Here is a 26232-nt window from a genome sequence, read left to right on the forward strand (position 1 = left end):
TTTTCTCTCATTCTGTGTAAAGGTATACGTTATACTGGAGAAAATGTGGTCATAGTGAAACGATGCGTTCATGAATGAATAGTACTGGACTATTGCACTCAACTATCACCAAAAATCACACCAATAACAAAGCCTCCAGGTGGCATCAGTAAAAAGAAAAAGTACATAATTGTGTAGTGTGTAGGTCACTACAGTAGAGGGACATAATGCCCATAGTATGTATTATAAAAGACATCTTCAAATAGAATCGTTATGAAATCAGTTTGCAGTTTCATTGTGAAAGTTTCACAAATACTGTGCAGGAGAGGGCCATTATTAGCTCCACGCTCACTCCAAAGGGCCACATTGCATATATTGTCGTAGCAAAAATAGCAGATCTACAAGCTCAAAACGTGTCACAATGAGACACGTTTTGAGCTAGTAGATCTGCTATTTGTACTATATTTGAATTAAAATCCTGATAAATCTTTTGTGCTATTTTTTTATTGGAATTCTGAAAAGTAACATGTTTATTTTATTTCAAATGCATTTAGTTATAGGTTACTTATGTTAAAGTTGCATTCAGTGATTTGGGTGATTTGGAAAACCCCCCAGTTCGCCCCGTTAACAAGATGTGCACATGCACACACTAAAGTGTGGGGACACGCAACAGGTCAACAGCACCACCCTGGGCAAGACCTAAGCTGAAAAGACTATCAGCGGAAGTTGCGGGATTTTAGCGGAAGTGAAATCGTTGATGGTTTACAAATCAGTTTACATTCTCCGCGAATGAAACAAGTGTTGTGATTGGTCGGGAAAATATCATATCCGGGGGAAATACATTTGACGGCTGTTCCGGAGGATACAACCGCCGATAGCTTCTCTGCCTTAGGTTGTGACCAGGCTTTTCTTTTCGCAGATAAGTAAGCCTGGGACCGAGGCTACAACAGCACGCACAGCAAAGCCCACCCCCACTCGATCATGATTGGCGGAAGGCCCCTCTCTATCCAGATTGGATGAAGGCTGGGCCCACCTAGCCAAAAACGAAACCTAAGGGTTTTTTTTTTACCCCAGGGGTTAACTGGGGACAGGGAGGAACTCCTTACGGTATATGGTCAGCACACTATAGTAGGGAGGATTATCACAACAAAACAAAAATAAGTGATATTTTAATTAAGTGAAATCACTGAATATACCTTTGATATGAACTTGAATATGAACTTAAATGCAAATACATTGGACATAAAAAGACAATACATTTCTATGCTAATACTAGTCATTCAGCTACTATTAGAATTAACTATTTTAAGCGGGTCATGTTTGCATGTTTGGAATTTTAACAGCTGAAATCAATAATATATTCATATTCGGATATTAACCTGCAGGCCACATTAAGTGAAGGTGAGGCCCCCGGGCCGCCAGTTGCCCACGTATAGGGATCAGTTTCCATGCTCTTCTACGCCACTGGTTCTCAGCCTGTGGGTTGGGACCCACATGATTTTGTTTTTTGGGGGGGGAGGGGGTCCCCAGATGACAGTTTAGAAAAAAATAAACAAACTATACTATGAAAACTGGTCAAACATTGGCCAAATTGTCAAATAATATGAACGAGGCAAACATTGTGAAAATAAGCTCACAACGCCTCGCATTTAAGCTTGTAGATCAGCTATTATCACAATTTATATCTGTAGAACTGAGTCAAACAAAATGTGATGCCTCATCTCCTACGTGTGTTTGTCAGGGTCCCCAGTTCAAATGTGATTATTTTGTCCTGAAAAGGTTTAGAACAACTATTCTAAGCCCAACTACTAGGAGATTTTCCAAAGCCGACCACAGAACAGTCACAATCAGTGTCTAGTCTACGTGCGTAATGCTACATTCTGCTGATTGTCTTAAGACGTATTGTGTAGTGTTTTGATCCGAGTTTCAATCAGCACTATTTGCTGTAAGGGTTCAGAATGATGAAGCATTGTGGAGGCGGGAGGGCTTGGATTTGATTTAGATCTGGAACACATATTACGTTATACATTTAAACATCTCAAAATGTAATGAAAGGATTTATTACAGCATACTAAATTATGGCAGCCAGCCACCTTGATGCCCAAAACAGGCATGTCACTTGTGTACGCCTCATGAACTGCAATGTGCTGCCTCAAACAATATATGTAGTTAATTTAGTCCTTTTACTATTTACTTTTGTTGTGCGAGTGTGTGTGTGTGCGCGTTTCTTTTACGAGCGTCCTATATATTGACCCAAGAAGAAGACACAGAGAATTGAGTTAAATATAAATACAAGGCCAGGACCAAAGGCATGTATTATTATCATCTTGTGCAGAACAACTAGCTCATGTCCTCAACCCAGAACGTTCTAGCTGCACACAGGATGTGTCTCTTCCACTGTGTGAACGGGATGGTGGTGTTAGAATGGATGCTTGGCACCATAGACACAGAACGGTAGACGCCTCCTTCAGCTCTGGGGCGTTTGTACTCTAGTGAGGGCAAGTTTCCGCGTTGGTGCTTCACTAGTCTCACGGAGCCAGACAACTATGCCAGGGCCAACAGTCTGGCAACGCGAGACTAGTGCTTCACAGAAGCTTCCGCGTGCGTCACAGAGTGGACGTTCGGGCCTGACAAGTCCCGGAAAAGACGCTCTGTGATTGGCCAGTAGCCACTTGAGATAGATTGACTTCATATTCATTGTTTAAATAAATGACCTTTGCTATTAATATGTTGGATTCATGTTAATTCGTGTGCTTTCACACATTTAACCACTTTAAAACCCTCAGTAAACTTGACCGTTGGCCTCTTTACTTCACCGGCTCTTTGTCCCCTCTAATCCAAATCTCTTCACCGAAAATAAGTGATCTACAAGCTAATGTGTCACACGTTTAAGTAAATGGTCACGCCCCCCTATTACCTACTACTAATAATAAAATATAAGTAGGGGATAAAGTATAGTTTTAGACTGCAACAGAGGGCAGTCTAAAATCTTTTTTTTTTTTAAGAGACACGAGAATTGCCGCGTTGAACGTTGCGAAGTTCGCTTAGCCGACTCAGCCCCGTTCGAGTTGCAAGCCGCTAGGCACGGAATAGTAAATCATGTTCTGGCGAGAGCATTTATTCAAAGTGGCTGCTGGCCAATCACAGCAAGCCCTTGCTCAAGTGCACCAGCAAAATACATCGCATCCTTACACAAATGCAAAGGCGATTCCGCACTCGCATCACAGACACGTTGTGAGCTTGTAGATATGCTATTTTCGGCAAATATTTCACCCAGAACAGTGTGCTAGGGTTCAAGTGGTTAATGTAAAAGACCCGCTGTTGAAGACCCATGATCTACAGGATTAGTCCAATGAGGACTCCATCCATGTGCACGTGATGCACTCCTTACCAACAAACACAGGTCTTCATCGGAGCTTCACTTTAGCTTCAGCCATTGGGGGGAGGGGTGGAACTTAAAGAGACGAGTCAGTTTTAAGTGGCGTAATAAAACCGGAGCCCTGCAGGGTTTTCTTTCTTTTTTTTTTACAAGCCGTTCTTCTCACGTGGGATTGGAAGAGCAGCGTTGGAGGAGAAGGGCGTGGCAGGTGTCACAGACTCGGACCGGTTTGGGCGAGGCGGGCAGAGGGAGCTCGTTGTCGGAGCAGCCGTTGCAGAAGATCTCCCCGCAGTTCCTACAGTGGTGCTGAGAGGGACAGACAGACACTGGTCAGTTCCTACAGTGGTGCTGAGAGGGACAGACAGACACTGGTCAGTTCCTACAGTGGTGCTGAGAGGGACAGACATGACACTGGTCAGCATCCAGTACACATGCTCATGTGTTACGTTTAAATTAAATGATTAATTAATAGGTCCTATTAAATGATTAATTAATAGGTCCTATTAAATGGGATACGTTGTTCATAATGATAATTCCTTCCCTCCTCCAGCATTGCCTAGTATGACATACACATCTAGGATCAGTGTTATTGTACAATAATACATCAAGAGCGTAGCCTGAAACAAAGGTAGGCTATCTAATCCCCCCCTCCAACTATTATCTTTATTAAAAAATGACTAGTAATGTTTTTAATCATCATTTCAACAGACCTTTCGCCTGGAGATGGAGAATTCCTTTTCACAAAGTTTACATTGACTTGCTTCCTTGTCCTTCAGCCAAACCTGTCCCCCCTGAAAGAATAACGTAGTCCTTTAACAAACATTGTGTTACATACATCCATTCCACGGGGCTCCGCGGAATAATTTACAGATTCTTATTTTTTTTTTCATGCTCTATCATTACTATGATGTTTATCTAATTGAAAAGTGTCGTCAGGTTTTGAATAAAATGATTCGTATTGTAGTAGTGGTTTCTGTTTATGACTATGAAATGTGACAATGGGTTTATTGTCTCCTGAAGCCATTTTCAATGTCTAATATGTGTCACTGATATGGATTTATTGTACATCAAGGCTGGTCTATTGCTTTACCTGAAGAGCTTTGTTGGCTTCTTTGATGTCTTCAATCTTCATTTTGGATCTAATGGAGATGGGAGTAAAATAGTAATGATTTAATACAAAACCGTACACTTCAAACAAACACACTTGAGTCAAATGATTTAGGACCATTTACTGTATTGTAGTGTGGTAGTCGAGTCCACCTAAAGCCAGTCAAGACCAAGTCCGATGGGGAGGCGAGTCTGAGTCAAGACCAAGTCTGAGAGGAGGCGAGTCTGAGTCAAGACCAAGTCTGAGAGGAGGCGAGTCTGAGTCAAGACCAAGTCTGAGAGGAGGCGAGTCTGAGTCAAGACCAAGTCTGAGAGGAGGCGAGTCTGAGTCAAGACCAAGTCTGAGAGGAGGCGAGTCTGAGTCAAGACCAAGTCTGAGAGGAGGCGAGTCTGAGTCAAGACCAAGTCTGAGGGGAGGCGAGTCTGAGTCAAGACCAAGTCTGAGGGGAGGCGAGTCTGAGTCAAGACCAAGTCTGAGAGGAGGCGAGTCTGAGTCAAGACCAAGTCTGAGAGGAGGCGAGTCTGAGTCAAGACCAAGTCTGAGGGGAGGCGAGTCTGAGTCAAGACCAAGTCTGAGGGGAGGCGAGTCTGAGTCAAGACCAAGTCTGAGAGGAGGCGAGTCTGAGTCAAGACCAAGTCTGAGGGGAGGCGAGTCTGAGTCAAGACCAAGTCTGAGAGGAGGCGAGTCTGAGTCAAGACCAAGTCTGAGGGGAGGCGAGTCTGAGTCAAGACCAAGTCTGAGAGGAGGCGAGTCTGAGTCAAGACCAAGTCTGAGAGGAGGCGAGTCTGAGTCAAGACCAAGTCTGAGGGGAGGCGAGTCTGAGTCAAGACCAAGTCTGAGAGGAGGCGAGTCTGAGTCAAGACCAAGTCTGAGGGGAGGCGAGTCTGAGTCAAGACCAAGTCTGAGGGGAGGCGAGTCTGAGTCAAGACCAAGTCTGAGGGGAGGCGAGTCTGAGTCAAGACCAAGTCTGAGAGGAGGCGAGTCTGAGTCAAGACCAAGTCTGAGGGGAGGCGAGTCTGAGTCAAGACCAAGTCTGAGAGGAGGCGAGTCTGAGTCAAGACCAAGTCTGAGGGGAGGCGAGTCTGAGTCAAGACCAAGTCTGAGAGGAGGCGAGTCTGAGTCAAGACCAAGTCTGAGGGGAGGCGAGTCTGAGTCAAGACCAAGTCTGAGGGGAGGCGAGTCTGAGTCAAGACCAAGTCTGAGGGGAGGCGAGTCTGAGTCAAGACCGAGTGTGGGAGGGGGTCAAGTCGAGACCGACTTGAGGCGAGAGCGTGTCGAGACCGAGACCAGATTTTTTGATCATTTATATAAGGTATATATATATAGTAAGCTTTCATAGCTATACTCTGTTGTGTGAATGTATATTTACTCGCTGAGTTTGGAGCCTAGCTCCTCCAGAGCTTTTTCCTGGTCTTCACAGATGCTCTTCAGCTGAATGTTCTCATCCTGGAGACGATGGAACTCCTGGACAACAACAACACACATGTAATTATACATGGTATACCTTTAGACATAGACACACACACACACACACACACACACACACACACACACACACACACACACACACACACACACTTGTGGGGACCGTGACATTTTGGGACAGCATTTTGACCTATTTTTGTTGTTGAACATTTTAACCCTAACCATGAAGCCTAAATTATACTGTACTACTATTAGTAGTAGTAGTACTAATAGTAGATTTTGATACCAATACTTTTGTGCTTTTACAAAAAAGTAAAAGTACAAAGAAAGTATTTCTACATTGCAGTATTGATACTTATAATACAAAATGTGAGTACTTTTTCCACCAATGCCATTTAGTTATTTCTCAAAGTATGCTTGCGTGTACACTGACTCTCTCCTCACATTCTAAAGTCAATTGATCTGCAGCGCCTCTGAGACACTAGTTTCAAGCCCTGCTCTCTCCTCACCTCCTTGAATCCGTCTGAGACACTCGTTTCAAGCCCTGCTCCCTCCTCACCTTCTTCAGTCCGTTGATCTGCAGTGCCTCTGCGCTGAGCTGTGCCACAGCGTCTCTCTCTCTCTCCAGGTCACTCTGGAGTGTCTGCCGCCATTCCTTCTCGATCTTCAGGTCTGTCTCCAGCTGTTGGCTATACAGGGGAAACGATGGCAGAAACAACGCAGAATCAGGCACGGATGGACATCACCGACAAGTAACGACGAAAAACATGGAAGAAGAGTACACCTTGTTGCTGTCGGGCCAGACATCTCGTATAGCTCCCCGTTTCAGATTTTCATGTTCGTTTCATAAATTAGGGCCCTACTTCGTCATACTACAGTGTCACACTAAAGTAGAAACAATTGCTGGTTATTTTCTTCTTCCATTTCCTTTAAACGTAACTGTTTTGAAGATAAAGAAAAAGTCTGCACTCATAGCTACGAATACGATGCGAAAAATATATAAAAGAATCGCACCCGTGCGAACTGAGTGGTGGAACTATACTTTTATTGTTACGTAGTGACTGTGTTAAAACACTGTGTTATAGTGCGTGTGGTGCCTTGGAGTGCCTTGGAGCCAAGCACAGTTGTTGACTTAAGCAGCTGCAGGGTCAATTGGTCCTACTCGGATGGACATATATAGTAGGGACGGACAAAGCTGTTCACATAATGGAATAAAGCCAAATAAAATGTCATGACTGAAAAATGAAAATGCTATGTTTAGGTATTATCATCATGTTGCTACTGTGCTACATACAGCCAACCAAGAAACTGAGGCTTTCACCTTTTTGCATTTATGGCATTTCCGAGACCATTCATTTTGATGGAAGATGCTTCTGAACAATGTATTCTATCGCTGGTTTGACCACTTCAAATACCCTTTAATATTAAAATAACTACAGTAATAGCCGAAAATAGCCATTCTGCGAGCTCACAACACACGATCTGTTGTTGGCTTGTACAATCACCAATCTATTTTTGGTATGTGACATGCTTTCAAAGAATGACTGAAATCAGTCATGTCGACCGCATTTAATCCATGCGTTCGTACTGTAGGAGACGGTGTTTCCCACCGCTCAAAAAGAGGAAACCAATGTTTCCTTCTTGCCCGAAGAAGACCATACAAGGTTAAAGTGGTGGTTTCCACTTTTTAAATATAAATTTTTTGCATCGTGACTATGAGTGTGCGCCACCTTTTTCTTTATCTTCTATATTTATTTTCCAAGGCCAGCAGCACCTCACCAACACTGGCGCACGCCCTTCTCCTGTTTGTCTAACGTAACCGTTTTGGACATACAAGGTTTCCACCTGACAGCGACGATATCAGAATTCATGAGAATGACGGGAATCCGGGGAAGAAATCATTGTTATTATCCAGAAAGTAAGTGTGTGTGTGTGTGTGTGTGTGTGTGTGTGTGTGTGTGTGTGTGTGTGTGTGTGTGTGTGTGTGTGTGTGTGTGTGTGCGAGCGTGCGAGCGTGCGTATAACTATGTCTACGGGGTTTTGTCTGTGAGTTCTCATTGCTTACAGTTGTCTCTCTCTCTGTGTGATCTGCCTCTGCAGGCTGTCAGCCTTGTTGGCAAAGTCCATTTTGAAGCGTCTGGCTCCCTCCTCGGCCGTGCTGCGGTGCTTCTCCGCCTCCTGTAATCTGCACCATTATAACCAGGGACAAACTCAGGACCATGGAGAGAAAACATGGGTTGGGAGAAGGATGGAGGGAGAGGCGGGAAAAAAATGAATGGAGGGAGAGAGGGTGGGTGGGTTGGGGGTAGATGGAAGGTGTGGGGAGGGCAGATAGGCATGGAAGGAGTGAAGAGGGGATAGTTGAGGAGGATGAGAAGGACAGTGTTGAAGACGAGAGGAGGGAAGGGAAAAGTGGAAGGAAAGAAGGATGCGGTTGTCATATGCACCGTTCCAAACAGACTACTGTATGCGAGGGAGATGCAGCGTGGAGCAGTTGTTTCTCAAAGGGTTAATATATCATCAAAATCAGTGTTAACCCTATTATATGCTTTGTCTATTCAAAAATAGGCAATCAGAGCTTGTAGATTTCCTTTTGATTTGTTATCTAGAAAACTTGTGAACCATTTTGAAATGCTTAAAATATATATACGTAGGCCTACAGTTAATTTATTATGGTAGTCCAAATTATTTTAAGATGGGGTGGGGGTTCTGTGCCCAAATATATACGAATTATGGGTCCTTAACATGGCACTGGCAAGGAGGGAGGGTAGGAACAATTAAAAAAGTGAAAGAACAGTGAGGCAGAAAACATGATGCAAGCGGAGGCAGGGTAAGAAAGAAAACAGGAATGGCAAATTGGCAATGCAGGAAGGAGAGACAATGTTGAGAGGGATGCAGCTCAATGAGGAGCAGCAAATAAATGGTGATGGAGTAACTAAACAAGCAACTGAAGCAATGAAGTTCCCAAAGCAGAAGGAGAGAAGAGGAGCGGTCCAGGAACTGAATGGAGGGAAGAGGAGGGTTGGCCAGCCCAAACCAATAAAAGTGTCGACTTGAAGAGCACAGCCAACCTACGATGGTAGACTCACATGAACAAAGCACTAGTCTGTTCAGTTATAATCCCACTACCAGAATCAGAAAAGGGTCAACGTGGTGTCTGGTTGCTTGAGCCGAGCTTACCAGCACTTACCACACTTCCACAGACTATTCATAAGTACTCTACCAAGCTTCTAGGCTTATTATCCCGCCCTCAATGTGTTTACATATTCTACAGTTAATATAAAACACATTATTCAGGCACATTTCAGCCACCTCTTTTGCCCATTAGGACGACTCTACGCAACATCATCAAACGGCGCCTATGGCAACATCATTCTACAGGTCACAGGTTTCTAACTAAGTTACACCTTTTTTTTCTCGAGGCGCTAGAGTATACACACCACTTGTATACACAATACAAGTGGTGTCAACCTCATTCTACACACAGGTTAAAGATATAATGAAATGTAATCAACCTATGCTCAAATATTGACGTGTCATCTCTCACTGCACAGAGGGTCCCCAGTATTCTATACTCTGTTTAATACTATATTCTATATGCATTAATTGTGATACAATTCCCAACAGTGATATTGTATTGACCAGCAATGTACAGCAAGATTCACACATTTCACAGGGTACTACATTTTGATAAGCTTAAGATTCAGTTGCCAACCCGAAACCCAAACCCTCACATACTTAACATGAGAGGAATAGCCTCAGCACACAGATTTATGAACTAAATTATTAATGATAATTCATTTGTGTTATCTACTAACTAAGGTACTTAAGTATTGCGTTTTTTCGATGCCTACATTATTCATCTTGAATGAAACGTATAATTGTCCACCTGACAGCATCACATCAACACAACAATGCCAAAGACTGATATACCACAAAGCAGCACTTTCAAAACATCTAACTTTATTGGTCATGGTGGTAAAAGACAGTAGTAGTGGTTTTTAAACAGTTGTCATTATTATTGTTCAAACCGACAGGTGTGGAGTTACAGGACTCTGTTTTCGTCTATGCTAAACCTCTTATCCGTAAACACTAAACACCTTTCCTTTCCTTTTTCTTTTTTTCCCCTTTTTTACCATTTTGGGGGAATTTTTTTTTTTTTATAGTTAAAATAGCCAATATATAAGCTCACAACGCGTCGATGTAGATCGGCTAGTTGAACTATTATTATTTATTTTTTCAAAATGGTAAAAATAAAGAAAGATGTTTAGGGATAAGGGGTTTAGCATGGGCGAAAATATGTACTTAAGACCATAGAGTTAGAATGAACAAACGGATTCACCTCATGTTCTATCACACTGTACTCAGATAATGACAAGTGAAGAGACTACAAATCAAGCAGATCAATATTTTGCTGACACCTAGTGTTCAGAATGTTTGACCGCTTCACTGCTGCTCATTGACTCCAATGTTACAGAGCTTGTTGTCGTTCCGGGTTAAACAGGAAGGTGGGGGCTTGCGGTCTGTGTAAATCTCTGTGTGATTCGGTCTAGACCGTATGGTTGGTTAAATAAATAAATAATCAATCAATCCCATCTTGTGGTTTCCACTATTTTCGGCGTCACTTGTTTTGGTCCCCCTCTGTTTGTTTTTAGTCTCGCCAGTTGCTATGAGTTGGAATAAAATATGGATATACCAAACAAACTATTCATATGCCACATTAAGGCTTTTATTGGGTAGGCCATAAACGTACAATGCCCTTGATCATTTTGGGCACTTCAATTCCGGCTTCTGGTTTCCCGCCTGATGACTACAAATCAGTGACTACAACATGACGTACGTTACCATCCGTTCCAGACCGGCTCATGAACCCAAAAAGTAATGCTTCCTAGGCTAGCCATTAACTAATCGGTATCTGCAATTATTCACCAGATGTTTTTCAACCTGGCGTCCCCCAGAAAGCTTGTAGATATTATTTTGACATTTTTTAATAGGCTTGAGTGAATGAATAACACATTATTTAAGTAGTGAAACTGAAACAGGGTATGGCTCATGATGATACACACAACACAAGCTAGTATTCTATAGAGCAGTGGTTCTCAACCTGTGGGTCGGGACCCACCAGGGGGGTCCCTACATGGCTTTGAGGGGGTCCCCAGATGACAGTGAAGTGACCATTTAAGGACTTTTAAGACCTTTTTAATAACTACAAAAGAATAAAGAATTAATAAAAGGCAAAAGCCATTATTACATCAAAAGTAATCAACAAACTATACTTTAAAACTGGTGAAACATTGGTAAAAATTGTCAAATAATATAAGAGAGGGGGAAAAAGTGAAAATAGCCAATCTACAAGCTCACAACGCCTCGCAAAATTGCGAGACGTTGTGATTTTGTTGGGGGTCCCCAGTTCAAATATGACTATTTTGGGGGGTCACGGCCTGAAAAGGTTGAGAACCACTGCTATAGTTTATCTGTGTCAGTCTACTCAAAGATTTGCATAGTATGCAAAATTTGACTTACTTAAGTATGATGAATAAGGAGAGGACAGTGTCATCATAGCGATGAACCACTATATACTTTTGTTGTACGTCAAATATCAATAATAGTAGATCTACAAGCTCACAACACATTGGCACTCAATGCCTTGTGAGCTTGTAGATCTGCTATTTTCACCAGATTGTCTTTTATTAACGTTCTTCCATTTTTTTCACCAAATGTCCAGAATAGGGACGCCAGGGTTCATATGGTGTGTGGCACGTGTGCAGACAATACCGATGGTGCGAGTACACTCCCCACTGCCCCAGCTGTAGGATCTAACTACTGAGGCTGGTGAATACACTCCCCACTGCCCCATCTGTAGGATCTAACTACTGTGGCTGGTGAGTCTCTGCTTCTCATACCCTTGTTTTGTGTAGTTACCAGAGGCATGGATAGAATTTAGTTTGGGAAGTTGTGCTGGCATTGAATATCGGGTGCGTTCGGAAATTCGCACTGAGCGCACTGGTGTGGCGTGCCCTCTTGTTGTTCGTTTATTCAGTGCACTCTGTGCGTTGTCGTTCGAAAATGTAGTGTGCTGCACCCCGGGTGTGCTGAGTTACGCACTGACCGACCCTACTCAGAAGTTGGGGTTGTTCAGTGTGAGTGTGTCACTTTGGTCTCTCCAGCGCTCCCGGGGGGCTAAAGCTAAGGCAAGCATTTAGTACATCACCATACAATCAATCATCATCATTTACCTTGGCCCATGTTTTAACACTTACTGAAGTGGTAATAGCTTCCGCAGGGCCAGAATTGGGGAGATTACTACTCAAGTACTTCCGTTTTCCCCACTCGGAGGAGGCTCACAGACACACTCCATTGTAAGAAAAGGCTATAAAATGTACTATTGTGTTCTGAGTCGTTCGGTTCCGCCCGGACATATTTGCGGTGCGCACATACATCAGCCGACGAGAAAACCAGCTGAACTACAGGACTAGTGGACTACTAAACTAGAGAAAACCATCTGAACTACAGGACTAGTGGACTACTAAACTAGAGAAAACCATCTGAACTACAGGACTAGTGGACTACTAAACTAGAGAAAACCATCTGAACTACAGGACTAGTGGACTACTAAACTAGCTTGCACATCGATTATAGACTTAGCTTGCTATTGCATAGCAGCTGGTAAAAGCGTATACTGTACTGTATATAGGCTTTTAGCAGACAATGTGTTAACTGGTTCAAACGACCAGTTTTAAGTGGCAGTTCTTAAATAAGCCACGCTCTGTGATGTGACCACCCAGCGCACAAAAAAAACTGAGCACATTCCCGGTGCACATATCCGAACGCACCCATTGTGTTACTCAGCCACAGCAGTACAGCAGGATGTTGGTGCTAACATTGCTGACACTGACTTAAGGACTGACTGAATAAGGACCAAACTATTCCTAATATGCACTGTACATACCAAGTTAAAAATGACATTCGAGTAAATCTGTTGTGAATGGGGAAGTCCAGTCTAGTCATTCTAACTCGACTTGGCAACAATAAAAAAAAGACATACAATCTACTGCAAAGCTAATATTACATCTCTGAGCCTGTACTGTACTGTGCATGTTAGTGGTACTGCATATGAAGAGACTACTGGCAATGAAAGGATAGTGTTGTAGCAGTGTGTGTATCTGTGAGTGTAATAAATAATCAACCAAACATATGACTGGTTCCCATTTCCCCCAAATTAATTGTGAACTCAATAACAAATGAAAACTATCCAGACAGATCTTTGTCCAATACTTGTTGCCAAGGAGTGTCACAGGGCAACAGTGATATGTTTCAAGTTTGGAGGTGCTTTGGCCAAGAATTAAAACATGTTGCAGTTGTGACCATGAATCCCAGAATGTTGCTGATAAATTATATTTACGATACATCCTGGTTTTACCTGGTTCTTAGACTACATATATTGCATGAGAAGACAACAATTACGTTTGAAATGATGGTTTAGTCATTAAATAATAGGCAACTCTTTGTGTGTGTGTGTGTGTGTGTGTGTGTGTGTGTGTGTGTGTGTGTGTGTGTGTGTGTGTGTGTGTGCACGTGACCGTGTGTGTGCGTGACCGTGTGTGTTAGAAAGAGATGTCCTTGACTAGCTTGTACTGGTGCTCTGTGTCTGCGCTAGCACACTTAACAAACGACATAGCTAATGTTCTCGTCTGACACAGTAAGTCTTGATCACTGCGCGCGCGCGCACACACACACACACACACACACACACACACACACACACACACACACACACACACACACACAATCCAAATTAAAATGAGGGAGGTATGGAGGGAGTATAAATGGATGGTGATGCATGGATGGATGGATGGATGATGCATGGATGGAGATGGCAAGAAAGAAGGGAACAGAAGGAAGGAAGAAAGGATGTCAATAAATCAGTGTTCAAGAGACCCCGGTTATACTTGACACTGTCATGAGACTTTGGACATCACAGTCACAGCGGTGTTAATTGACAGCATTAATTAACACACACTCCCATTGCTAACGAGTCCTTCGTTCAAAACCTAATGGAACCACTTAAAACCCTCTGTTATTTCTTGGTAAAACAGACCCTAGTTACAACTGTACTTGGACCACTTTTTCTCCCCCCACGCCAAATGTATTGGCCAAAAATAGCCAAGCATGTAGTTATATAGTTATAGCACTGCTATTTTGTTTGGTGAATGTTCCCTCCAGAATATGGATGCTGGGGGTTTAAGTGGTTAACCGTGGGGTGAACAGAAACAGTGTATCAGCGATGTAAAGATGTGGGGAAAAGAGAAGGAAAGAGTCATATATGGTCATACTAATATTAACCAATTAAGACCTGAGCCCGATTCTACAAATGCCTTCTAAACCAGGATTTCTCACACTATTTAAAAAAATGTTCAAAAATAGCAGAGGTACAAGCTGAGCGCTGCAGACGGAATAATCTAAAATGAAACGGATGCTTTCCCGGTTTTAATTTGGTAGTACATCTAACCACAGACCTCTTAATGGTAAAAGTTAATTAATCAAATAATTGAAAAGAAACCAAAAGAGGCAACCTCAAAAATCCAGTTGAAATGACAAGAGGAACCAGGGTCAATGTGTTCGAGTGGCTTACAGCAGCAAAAAAGCATTCACAACCAATCACAAACAGGATGGAACAGATTTAAACCAATTGGAAAGGGGGACAGGGAGGTGTGAAACATGTTGATTGGGTCATGATAAAGCTGGAGGAGGAGGGGGCATCGCACAGCATCAACCAATCAGCACACAGCTAAGTAAAACTCTCTAGGTTGGTGCATTGTTACTTGTTGCTACTATAATAACAGAAGATGCTTGACATGCAGGATCATATTTGTAACTATCAGTACTTCATATATCAGACATGACATACGGTGTCGGGATGGTGAGCCATATGTAGGTCATTTTTGTTCAACGTTCATATAATTGCCGTCAGGCACAAACCTTCACATTTCACCTTTTTATGGGTTTTTTTTTCATAAATTAATGCCACACAAGAGTGTCGTACAAAGTAGTGAAAAAAGCAGACCTATGAGTTCACAACACGTTGCGATGCTCTGTGTTGTTAGCTTGTAGATCGGCTATTTTCATAATTCTTGTGTTTTGAAACTACTAAAAAAGGGAATGGTTTTGGACATACAATGTTTCCACCTGACAGCAATCATATACTAAAGAATCCCATGATTACAATTGTACTTAATTGTACTTTTATGACATTCATTTTCATTTCTTTCTTTTTTCTTTTAGGTTTTATGACCTCAATTACACCCAAAAAACCTGAACTTTGAACATTCAGTGGATTTTCTGTGGTCTGAAGTTTTCTTTGGGGTTTTTTGGGCCTTTTGAGCAACAAAGAAAACAGGCAACACAGTGAAACAGTGACATCTGCTGGCAAATCCCATTGACATATATGGGATTTGCAGTAAGTGATGTCACTTACTGCCGGCAAATCAGAGCACCTGTTTGAGCCAGAAAACCCCAGATCACAGAAAATCTACTGAATGTTAAAAGTTCATGTTTTTTGGGTGCAATTGAGATTAGAAAACCTAAAAAAAACAAGAACAATTCCAAAACCTTTTTTTTAATGTCACAATCCCTTTAAGTGTCAAATATGCCATTTATAACTCACCAAACACACACACACACAGTGTACTGACACTTTTGACTCTATACATTTTGCTTCTAAAGAATTATGTTTCATAGGAAATATAATTATTTTCACATGTCTTCCTTCAGTCAGTCTCTCATCAGCAATTCAAAAATCAATTGAACCAACCCTAGAGAACAAAGGCTTGATATAATATATGGACATTTAGAAGCTTTGGGCCACAAACAAACCCTATAAATGACTGGACCCATTGACTGGATCCCTATTTACCAATATCTTCCATATGGTTTACAGAAACTCTAAAACTTTACATTTTCAGATATCGGTAAAACTTGCATTATCAGGTTGACAAAGTGTCACACCCGATTGCAGTCTGGGAACTATCCGTCTCGAGACATTACTCTAATTGTAGATCGCAATCAATGCAATGCTCTACACCGTCTACGGGAGCACAAAACCCCTCAACGTTTTGAAAAAACAGCAGAGAAACCATGAGACTGAAGCAAGACATGGAAGAAAATGATTGTCTTGTTTGCATCATTGAGTGTGATTTGCAGGTGTTGCATCCTCTCACCTCTGTTCCAGCAGCTTCATGGTGGCAGTAATCTGGTTAGTCTTCTCCTCCAGGCGGCTGATCATATCATTCTTATGCTTCATCCCATCATCAGATGATACCATTTTCTGGTACATCTCTACGTTGATGGCCTTGACCTCATCCAGTTGCTGTCTAAGTCCGATCAGAGTGTCCTGTTCAGGGGAAGAACGTGTTTTATGAGGTCATCGCCGACATAAACAGACAGCGTTTACCTCGATAGAGGTAGGTATCCTGTAACCAAATGGCCAGGAGGGACAGAGAGGCCCCTTTTCCACCGGGGTTGAACCGCTTCAGTTCTTTTTTCCCCCTGCCTAATATTGAACCAGTTCAGAGTGTTTCCACCGAAAATGAAATGGTTTCCCTGAAAGTTGGTTCAGAGCTGGAACCCAAAAAAATGTCCGCCTGTTCCGTGAAACCACCACGGTTCCAAGAATCTAGAACGGAGCCAGTTCTAGAACCAAAGCTATTTTGGTGGGAAAGGGGCCTGAGAGACAGACAGAGGGAAAAGAGACGGAGAAAGTGGATGATGGATGAAAGTATATCCACCTGTTTTTCATGGATGTCCTTCTCAAGAAGTTTCATGGCCAGCTCCATTTCCTGTTTCATGGACACCTGGACCACCAGCTCATTCTCTACGTCCTGTCAACACACGTTCCATTATAACAGTAGCAGTCTGTGTGCCTTTTGAACCCTACCAATGTTATCAACGGATAATCACCAGTAGGTTACTTATCAAGACGATCTTATTGATCTACTGCATGTACACTGGAGCCTACTGGCTGTGATTCGGAAAACACGGAAGTGAAAATGACTTGCGTTAATGTTAAGACCGATATGAGGTTAGGGGACTTACGTGGCCGGTTAAAACTGATATGAGGTTATAGGGGACTTACGTGGCCGGTTAACTCACTCAGTGCCACAGGACCCCTTTATGACTGAGGTCAGGGGTAGAGTTAGGTTTAGTCGGACAACGTAAACAACAGTGGACGTCTCCGTGTTTCCTAATCGCAGCCAGTAGGCTCCAGAATACATGCAGTAGGTCGATAAGAGCGTCTTGATAGTAACCTGCTGGTTTTCATTAGAATCCACTATACTCCTGACCTTAAGCTAAAAAGTGTTGATCTACAAACTCACAACGCGTCACACTGCAGTGCATTGTGAGCTTATAGATTGACAGTTGTAGGTGCGTGACACTGGCATGCAACCATGTTTAAATCAGGCATAACCCCAACCCCTAACCAAACCTTTAAATGCCTAATTCTATGTTAACCCCAATATGAATCTTTTCCTATTTGTAAGCCTAATAACTCTTAACCATAAAACTGTTTTTGTGTAAGTGAGGACCAGGAAAACACACACACACACTACAGTATGTAACAGTCAGTATGCAGTGCCAGTTGGTGCCACAGGGTGGCGCACTGCTTTGTTTTGCTGTGTGTAGAAGATCTGACATCACGTCACTTCACTTCCACCATTGCGTGTACTAGGTTAGTGCGCAGTGTGACTGTATGCTCCGTTCACCTTTTGTTTATAGTATTAGTTCTGTCTGCCGTGAGACCTGCCGTAATATCGTCAATACTGAATCAATGCTCTATTTAGTTGGCTGCCAAATAAACCAGCTTAGTGACATTCTGTCACTGTGTCATCTGTGTCTGTGTGAAATACCTGGACTGACATCTATTCTGCTGTATCCAGTACACCATAGTCTACTCCCTGCTCAACACACACACACACACACACACACACACACACACACACACACACACACACACACACACACACACACACACACACACACACACACACACACACACACACACACACACACACACACACACACACACACACACCTGTCTTAGCTGACATTCCTCCTTCAGTTGTCTCCGCGCCTCATTGTACATCTCATCCAATCCCTGACGGGACTGTCTGTAGGTGTCTCTTTCCACTGTCACGTCTCCCTGGGTTACCTACAGACATTAGGACAGGATATTTAGGCCACTTTTACACAGCAACGGCCTCCAGAGAAAACGGCAAAGTCTCGTTAACTAACTTTTTATTCAGCGTTTAAACGGAGATGCAATAGTGATTTAACATTCTGTAGTGTGCATGCCAGGTGGCTAGGTGGCAGTGATGGACTGCCAGATAGACCAGGTGCGTAGCAGAACCACTCACGTTCTATTTCCTATCACAAGGCTGTTTGTTTACATCATAGTTTACATTCACCAATGCAGTGAGCGGCTCGCTAGTCGCTACATTGGCTCTGTACCAATGTAATAAACATAAGCGTCATGAGCCGACGTCAGCCATGATGTCACAGGTTTTGCGGATTCAACGTATTGCAACGTAAATGACGCCAGGCGGAGCGTTTTCAAAGATTTCCACCTCCGAAAACGCCATTTGCCGTCTTCTATGGAAACCGTTCTCGTGTAAACACCATGAAACAATGAACACCACTGTGCTTGTTAATTTTTAGAAAGTCTGAATATTTAGTAGCCGAGTGCGGGTGTGCATGTACGTGCATGTGTGTAACGCATGAGAGTAAATGTGTGTGTATAACGACAGTACATACCTCTAAATGTTGTTGGGTCTTCAATAAAATTAGGCTGTTTTCACTCCTCAGTTGTTGGTTTTCTTCTTGTAGCTTAATGATGTTGTTTTTTGCTATGGCTAACTGCGCACGCACACACACACATACACATACACAAACAAAGTTTGAGAAACATCTTTCTATGGAATAAGACAACTCTGACCACTTATAACACATTTAAACTGCAATTCTGCTGTGATCATTTAGGGGGAAGTGGTTCTCATCATTTCAAGGATCCCAATTTTTGGTATACGTATTAATTAGACCACGGAGCCCTAAATCCTGTTACACCCCCATATGAACCACTGATTTAGGGGGCATGCGTCCATAAACACCCCCATATGAACCACTGATTTAGGGGGCATGCGTCCATAAACACCCCCATATGAACCACTGATTTAGGGGGCATGCGTCCATAAACACCCCCATATGAACCACTGCTTTAGGGGGCATGCGTCCATAAACACCCCCATATGAACCACTGCTTTAGGGGGCATGCGTCCATAAACACCCCCATATGAACCACTGCTTTAGGGGGCATGCGTCCATAAACACCCCCATATGAACCACTGATTTAGGGGGCATGCGTCCATAAACACCCCCATATGAACCACTGATTTAGGGGCCATGCGTCCATAAACAAGGAGCGCTCCTAATATGTCTGCCCTGCCCACTCACTCAGTATAATACTGTCAACCAGAATACATACATATTCACATACATTACAAGAACATAAAGTACAATGCAGCCTCACCTCCTCTATGAGTTTCGAATTAGACCTCTCCAAATTGTCTACTCTGCCCTGGAGCCCATGGACTGTGGAGCTGGGCGTATGAAAAAACAAAACAAACGGATAGAGAGAGAGGGGGGGAGGGGGGGGGGGGGGGGGAGACTCGTCAACATTTTAAAACATATTTTAAACAACAATTCAGATTTCCCCATGTGTTCTGCTAATAATTGGTTGCTTGTCCCCACGACGAGCGGACACAGTGTGTGTTATGGGTTACTGGCTACGCTCTATATCTACGCTGCTACGCTTTAGCTCAGAGAGTAACTTTAGTGCTCCACAACCATACCGAGCCACCAGATAACAACTCATTTTGGGCTGGCTGCCTCAGTGACCCACTGTAACAAGCCTGGAGCGGAGTTAAGACACACCCCTCGCGACTGCAATGCATTTCTATGGGGGGGGACGTCTTGAGATTCCCACAGTGACACACTATTATGACTCGTACTTTGGGAGTTGGGACATCCTTCTCTCAAAGTAGACACAATCAGATTATAGTTGGCAAATGTTTTCACAATTATTATACAATTAAATTGGTAGAAAGTAGTGCCATTTTTGTTACCCTGCCTTTAATGTGTGACTCAATGTGATTGCATTGACAGGTGGGCAGGGTATGGGCTTCTGGAATGGTCTGATTGGACAAGCCAGATCAATCAATGTACCTGAATGTACAGTGTCTAGCATGCACAGTGCACGTGAATGTACAGTGTCTAGCATGCATGCTGACTGACTCTAGGTAGAGCTGCCTGGAGCACATCAGAAACACAGTAGAAAACGCTGTCTTACTTGAGCTGTCTGTTCAGTTCCTCAACGTAGTTCTTCTGGTCTAAGATGGATGCTATCTGGCTATTCCTGTTGGCATAGAGAGAAAACAATAAGATGAATGCTATCTCGCTATTCCTGTTGGCAACTTGGCATAGAGAGAGAAAACAAACTGAGGATACATTGCAACAGGACAGAGACAGTCCAAGAGGTTATGGAGAGAGATGGAGAAACATAGTGAGATGGAGAGAGAAACGGCAAGGATAAAATAAAATGAGAGATAAAGAAAGAGAAAGAGCTGGAGACTGAGAACCTCAGTGTAAATGAGTGAGTAAAGAAAGAGAGTATACCTCTCCTCACTCCTGTAGTCATCAATATCATTCTTCAGGTACATGGAGAAGTCAATCACTCCAACCTTAGAAACACCACAAACATATTACTGTAGGTATATATGTACACTACATATGCCATATCGTTGCTGTCGGGAGGAACCCACCTCAATGGAATAGTGGAGAAAATATTACAACATATTCTAAGTTTTGGGTCTGAGAGGCTAAATGAATATGTCATCAAATGGTGGTCCGTGGCTCAAATGACAAATTAATATTGGGCCATGGAATGAAAAAGGTTGAAAACCACTGATGGTAATCCGTCTTTTTACGGTGACGTGGCTTAATCTTCTTGTGAAGCAAAACTTTCTCTGGAAAGTGGAGCCTGCGGAACCATTGCGGCTCAAGAATCTACCACTCCTGAATTAAGTGGTGCTGGGAGTCTGGTGCAACGCACAGGTCCTGGCTGTACTCCTGGTGAGAGCAGGAGTGGACCTGGTGAAACGTTAGGAGGGGCCCGGACAGGAGTCAACCCACAGAGCCTCCACATGCCAGAATTGTGCCTCCCAGTCCCAGCAGAGTAGTTCCGGAGTGGTTCCAACAGATTGTGTGTGTCTTTCCCTAGTGGGTCTGATCGAGGGTATAGCTACTGGGACATAAGTCGGGACTTGATCACACCCGAGTGAGGGGTATGATGTTCGCGAGACCCGAAACCCTGATGACCTTGGGATACATCACTGAGGACACGTCCCAGGTGCATCCATGCAATGTATTAGAGTCCTCGTAGAGTCCTTTCTTTCAACTAAACTCCCATGACTCACTAATTCTGAAATAACCTTCAAAATAGAACAGGTAATTGAATCTGTATGCCCTGGCCTCTTACCTGCGTATCCAGGTCTTCACCTTTGACACAGAGGTTGGCATCGATGACGTTTAGTCCCACCAGCAGGCCAACGATCACGGCCCCTTCCTCCTCCAGCATTACCGCAGAGCTCTCATAGAAATCACTGGATGTGGGCAGAGATCAACAGAAACACACTGAGCTCTCATAGAAAATCACTGTGGGCAGCAGAGATCAACAGACACACACTGATAGAAATCACTGTGGGCAGCAGAGATCAACAGACACACACTGATAGAAATCACTGTGGGCAGCAGAGATCAACAGACACACACTGATATAAATCACTGTGGGCAGCAGAGATCAACAGAAACACAGTGAGCCGTAGAGGTGTGTACTTGGCTGTGGTGTTGTTTGACGTTTTGGCGCTGTGTTCTTTACTAGGCGTGTACTGTAAAATGACCCAAGCAATGATTTTTACATTCCAATGTGTGCCCAAGTCATCAGTTACAAGCTTCCAGCATCTGTTGCTAGTTTGAAAGGCTGATGAAGGCCTGCGTGCCGATGGACTGCTCATGCTGCATGTGATTTCATGAAATAAAGAAAACTTTATTAACCCCTTTTGGGCGGGAACCCCTTTTGGTGTAATTTAGCTATTGAAAAATAGCAGATCTACAAGCTCATAGCGCGCCACCGAGTGGCGCGCTACGAGCTTGTAGGTCTGCTATTTTTGAAAAATCTAAGAACCACTGACATAGAAACATAGCTTTTTCAGAAAACTGTCAGGATGTAGAAGACATTTTTAGAATCTGATCTCAGGTCAGAATTGGTTAAGAGAGTGCGGATATTCCCCTTTTTCCATTGATCTTCAAGAATCTGCACCCATCAGCTACAGAGACTCAACTTGACTCGCTGAGTAGAGCAGGCCTTCACCTATAATGGTTTTGTTGTTCTATTCAAAAGACTAACAGATATGAGAATAGAAATGAGAAATAAATAAACAAAAAAAAACAATCAGGGCGGTAACCCCTTTTGGTGTTTTAAGCATTGTTATACTTTAGCTATTGAAAAATAGCAGATATACAAGCTCATAGCGCTGCACCGCGCTACGAGCTTGTAGATCTGCTATTTTTGATCTGCTATTTTTGAAAAATCTTGAAAATGTGGCTCAAATCTTTGAATATATATTCTTTCAGAGCGAACGTTTTTAACTCAAATCTTTGCTTCTGGGGGGTCCTGGAACAACATATTTTCAGATGGGGGTGAGCGGCCAATTACATATAATATTTGGGGTCCTTGACATGAAATATTGAGCACCACTGAAAACTGTCATGATTTAGAAAACATTATTAAAAGATTTATGTCAGGCCTAAATGGGTTAAGATTAAGAGGAACAGTTTGTACCTGAGAAGATCTTTCCTGGTGATGAGCAGTCGTAGGTAGTCTGCCAAACGTTTCTGCATGAGAGCCAAACGTAGCCACGCCCGTGCCCTGCCCAATGGAGTCCTGGAAAACAGATTCAGAAACAAACACTGTTAACATCATCTTCAGCCCACACCCTTCACTTTCATGCCACTTGCATACACACACACTCTCTCTCTCAATGTTTGTACTACATTTTAAATGTTGATTTTTTATATTTTTTTATATATTTAATGTATTTATTTTAAAATTAAGTAGGGTTATGTGCGGGTGGGGGTGCTGAAAATGTTCACAAGATGTCCACAGCTTAATGTTGGCATGGCAGGTATGTCTTGAAGTCCAGGCTGGAGGATTAGAAGACCCATGCAGAGTAATATCTGTCTGACTCAGCATGATCAGAGGAAACAGATTGGAATCCATTTGTTTTTCAGCGTTAATGTTCCTCTTTCTGTGAGAGCAGGGTATTATAAGCACTAAGCAGCGGTATTTTAACCCATTTACAAATGTCTTCTAACTCCTGACAGTTTTGTGAAAAACCTATGTTTCTATGTCAGTGGTTCTCAAACATTTTCATGTCAAGGTGCCCCAGAATTATATGTAATTGGCCGCCGAACCCCCATCAGGGATCCCCAGAAGATTTGAGTTAAAAACATTCGCTCTGAAAGAATATATTAAAAGATATCCACCATTTTTACGATTTTCCTAAAATAGCAGACCTACCTCAGTGCCGCGCTATGAGCTTGTAGATCTGCTATTTTTCAACAGCTAAAGTATAACGTAATGCTTAAAACACCAAAAGGGGTTCCCGTACTGAATGGGTAAATGTTCCTCTTGCTGTGAGAGCAGGGTCTTATAAGCAGCGGCCTTTTAAGGTGTCAGCTTGTTGCTCCCTGATATATAATATATAATATATATATATAATATATACATACTTTACATAGTGTTCCTACTCTGAATAAATCTACAAAGCCAGTGTGGAACCTTATCCCTTTGGCCCAGCCCAACGAAGGCACCGTGTGGAGGAATCGAACCTCTGTCTCCATGCCATGGTGGTGGACATGTTCTTTACCTCTGGACAACCCAGACACAGATGCTACTTATGTAGCATTTTTCAAAGTTTACCTGACTGTAAGTAAGTATATTGTTTATTTTGATTTGCCAGGCCAAAGGCATGGCCGAGACTATGTTTTGCACCCTGTCTGTCCGTCCGTCCATCCGAGAGCAGCTAATCTCCAGCACCGTTGGGCCAATCGTAACACATGGATGCCAGAGAAGAACCTCTGCCCCAAAACTTTCAGATCGGCCTGTTAGTGCACCACCAGGAGGTGCATTTGTTTCCATTGGGGTTCAACTAGGAAATCGACTAGAAAATGCAATCTAAAAGAACTATAAGATCAGCAGTATTTATGTGATGCATGTATGTAAGCAACTAGTCGACTATTCAACTAGTCGACTAGTAAATCCACTAGTCGACCTTGTTGGTACTAGTTGAGTATGTATGCATGCATAGGAGTACAGCTCAAATGACAGAGGCAGAGGAAAAAGTCTTATGTACTTTCTTCCACAGACTCAGGTAGTGTTTACGCTTAATATTTAATATTTGCTTACTTAAGCCCAGGCAGGTCTCGTACAGAGGCTGATATCTCTGCCGCTTCAGGACACAGTTTCTCCACCAGTTCCAGAGGACCCCACAGAGACTTGTTGAATCCCAGGAAGGACTTCTTCACTGGAAACAAAATGCACACAGACCAGAAGAGATCAGGGTGGCAGAAAGAGGCCCCTTTTCCACCACAGACCAGAAGAGATCAGGGTGGCAGAGAGAGAGAGGCCCCTTTTCCACCACAGACCAGAAGAGATCAGGGTGGCAGAGAGAGAGAGGCCCCTTTTCCACCACAGACCAGAAGAGATCAGGGTGGCAGAGAGAGAGAGGCCCCTTTTCCACCACAGACCAGAAGAGATCAGGGTGGCAGAGAGAGAGAGGCCCCTTTTCCACCACAGACCAGAAGAGATCAGGGTGGCAGAGAGAGAGAGGCCCCTTTTCCACCACAGACCAGAAGAGATCAGGGTGGCAGAGAGAGAGAGGCCCCTTTTCCACCACAGACCAGAAGAGATCAGGGTGGCAGAGAGAGAGGCCCCTTTTCCACCGGGCGGAGTTCAACCGGTTCCGTTCTTTTCCCCTCGCCTAATTTTAACCAGTTCAGTGTTTCGGCCGAAAATGAAGTGGTTCACAATCAGAAGCCTAAAAGTTGGTTCGGAACGGGAAACAAAACAATATTTGTTTTTTCTTTCCCTAAACTGGGATCCAAATTGGGCGTGTCACTATTCTACAGGTTGGACGATGCAAATGAAATATAAACAATGGCAAAAGCAAACGAAAAGTTGTGAAAGAAAGAAAGCGAAACTGTAACTGCCATTGACGATTGAATTTCCCTCGTGAAAAGGACACTTTGACCGGTCATATTCGACACATTGGCTGGCCAGGCCTGGAATCAAACCTGGGGCAACTGGGTGACACCTGCTCCCTAATTACTTGGTGGTTCCAAGGATCTAGAACGGAACCAGTTCTAGAACCAAAGTTATTTTTGGTGGAAAAGGGCCCAGTGAGAGAAAGAAAGACAGACAGAGAGAGACAGAAACAGAGGGAGACAGATATATAGAATGCACAAGATCGGTATCGGTCGATCGTGATCAGGATTCAGGATCAGTACCAAAAAAACCTGGTGTTAGCACCGCTAACACCCAACTATGAACACACTCCGTCTTCCTTCCTGATGATACGCACAAATGCACGCACACACACACATTCATACGTGCGCTCACCCGCAAGCAGACACAACTCTCTCACTAATACCTCTGAGTCCGTGTTTGAGGCAGTGTTCCATGACCACAAAGAACTGCTGCAGCGGAGGATAGTCAGAGTCCAGGGTTCTTCCGAAGCTCAGAGCAGACTCTATGAGGCCTTTGATGCTGAGCTTAGCCATGTTCAACAGGTTGGCACGCTCCATGCTCATAGGATCCCGAAGGGCTGACCAAACAAAGAGACAGACAGCTTTTAGATGATGAATGATACATGTAGTACTATGGCATTGTAATGACAGTTTTCTGAAAAAGCTATGTTTCTATGTCAGTGGTTCTTCGATTCTTCTAAAATAGCAGACCTACAAGCTGGGTGGCGTGCTATGAGCTTGTAGATCTCCTATTTTTCAATAGCTAAAGCATAACATAATGCTAACACTAAAAGGGGTTCCTGCCCAAAGTGGGCTAGATGCCTACATTGGACTAGTCTCGCATAGCCAGACAACTAATTCCACAATCTCCAAATGCTCTATAGTCTGGAACTACACCTCCAAGAGTCCAATCCGACCAAGGAAGCTG

The 26232-nt window shown here is 43.3% G+C and overlaps 1 protein-coding gene across 1 annotated transcript in view; it reads right to left on the reverse strand.

Moving 5' to 3' along the window:
• Nucleotides 1-441: 441 nt before the first annotated feature.
• Nucleotides 442-26232, reverse strand: part of rufy2 (RUN and FYVE domain containing 2) — a 33064-nt gene continuing 7273 nt past the window's right edge. The window contains exons 2-18 of the mRNA XM_083760084.1: nt 25709-25882; nt 24466-24583; nt 22840-22941; nt 21478-21601; nt 20616-20680; nt 20290-20355; nt 19471-19540; nt 18699-18800; nt 17980-18096; nt 16676-16768; nt 16109-16281; nt 7957-8076; nt 6451-6580; nt 5836-5930; nt 4449-4497; nt 4069-4149; nt 442-3664 (exon numbers count right to left, since the gene is read on the reverse strand). Of these exons, the coding sequence (XP_083616210.1) occupies nt 3521-3664; nt 4069-4149; nt 4449-4497; nt 5836-5930; nt 6451-6580; nt 7957-8076; nt 16109-16281; nt 16676-16768; nt 17980-18096; nt 18699-18800; nt 19471-19540; nt 20290-20355; nt 20616-20680; nt 21478-21601; nt 22840-22941; nt 24466-24583; nt 25709-25882 (1823 nt within the window). The 3' untranslated portion in view covers nt 442-3520. The remainder of the gene's footprint in view (nt 3665-4068; nt 4150-4448; nt 4498-5835; nt 5931-6450; nt 6581-7956; nt 8077-16108; nt 16282-16675; nt 16769-17979; nt 18097-18698; nt 18801-19470; nt 19541-20289; nt 20356-20615; nt 20681-21477; nt 21602-22839; nt 22942-24465; nt 24584-25708; nt 25883-26232) is intronic.

Source organism: Protomyctophum parallelum (genome assembly GCF_964188405.1).
Source record: "Protomyctophum parallelum genome assembly, chromosome: 2".
NCBI lineage: Eukaryota > Metazoa > Chordata > Actinopteri > Myctophiformes > Myctophidae > Protomyctophum > Protomyctophum parallelum.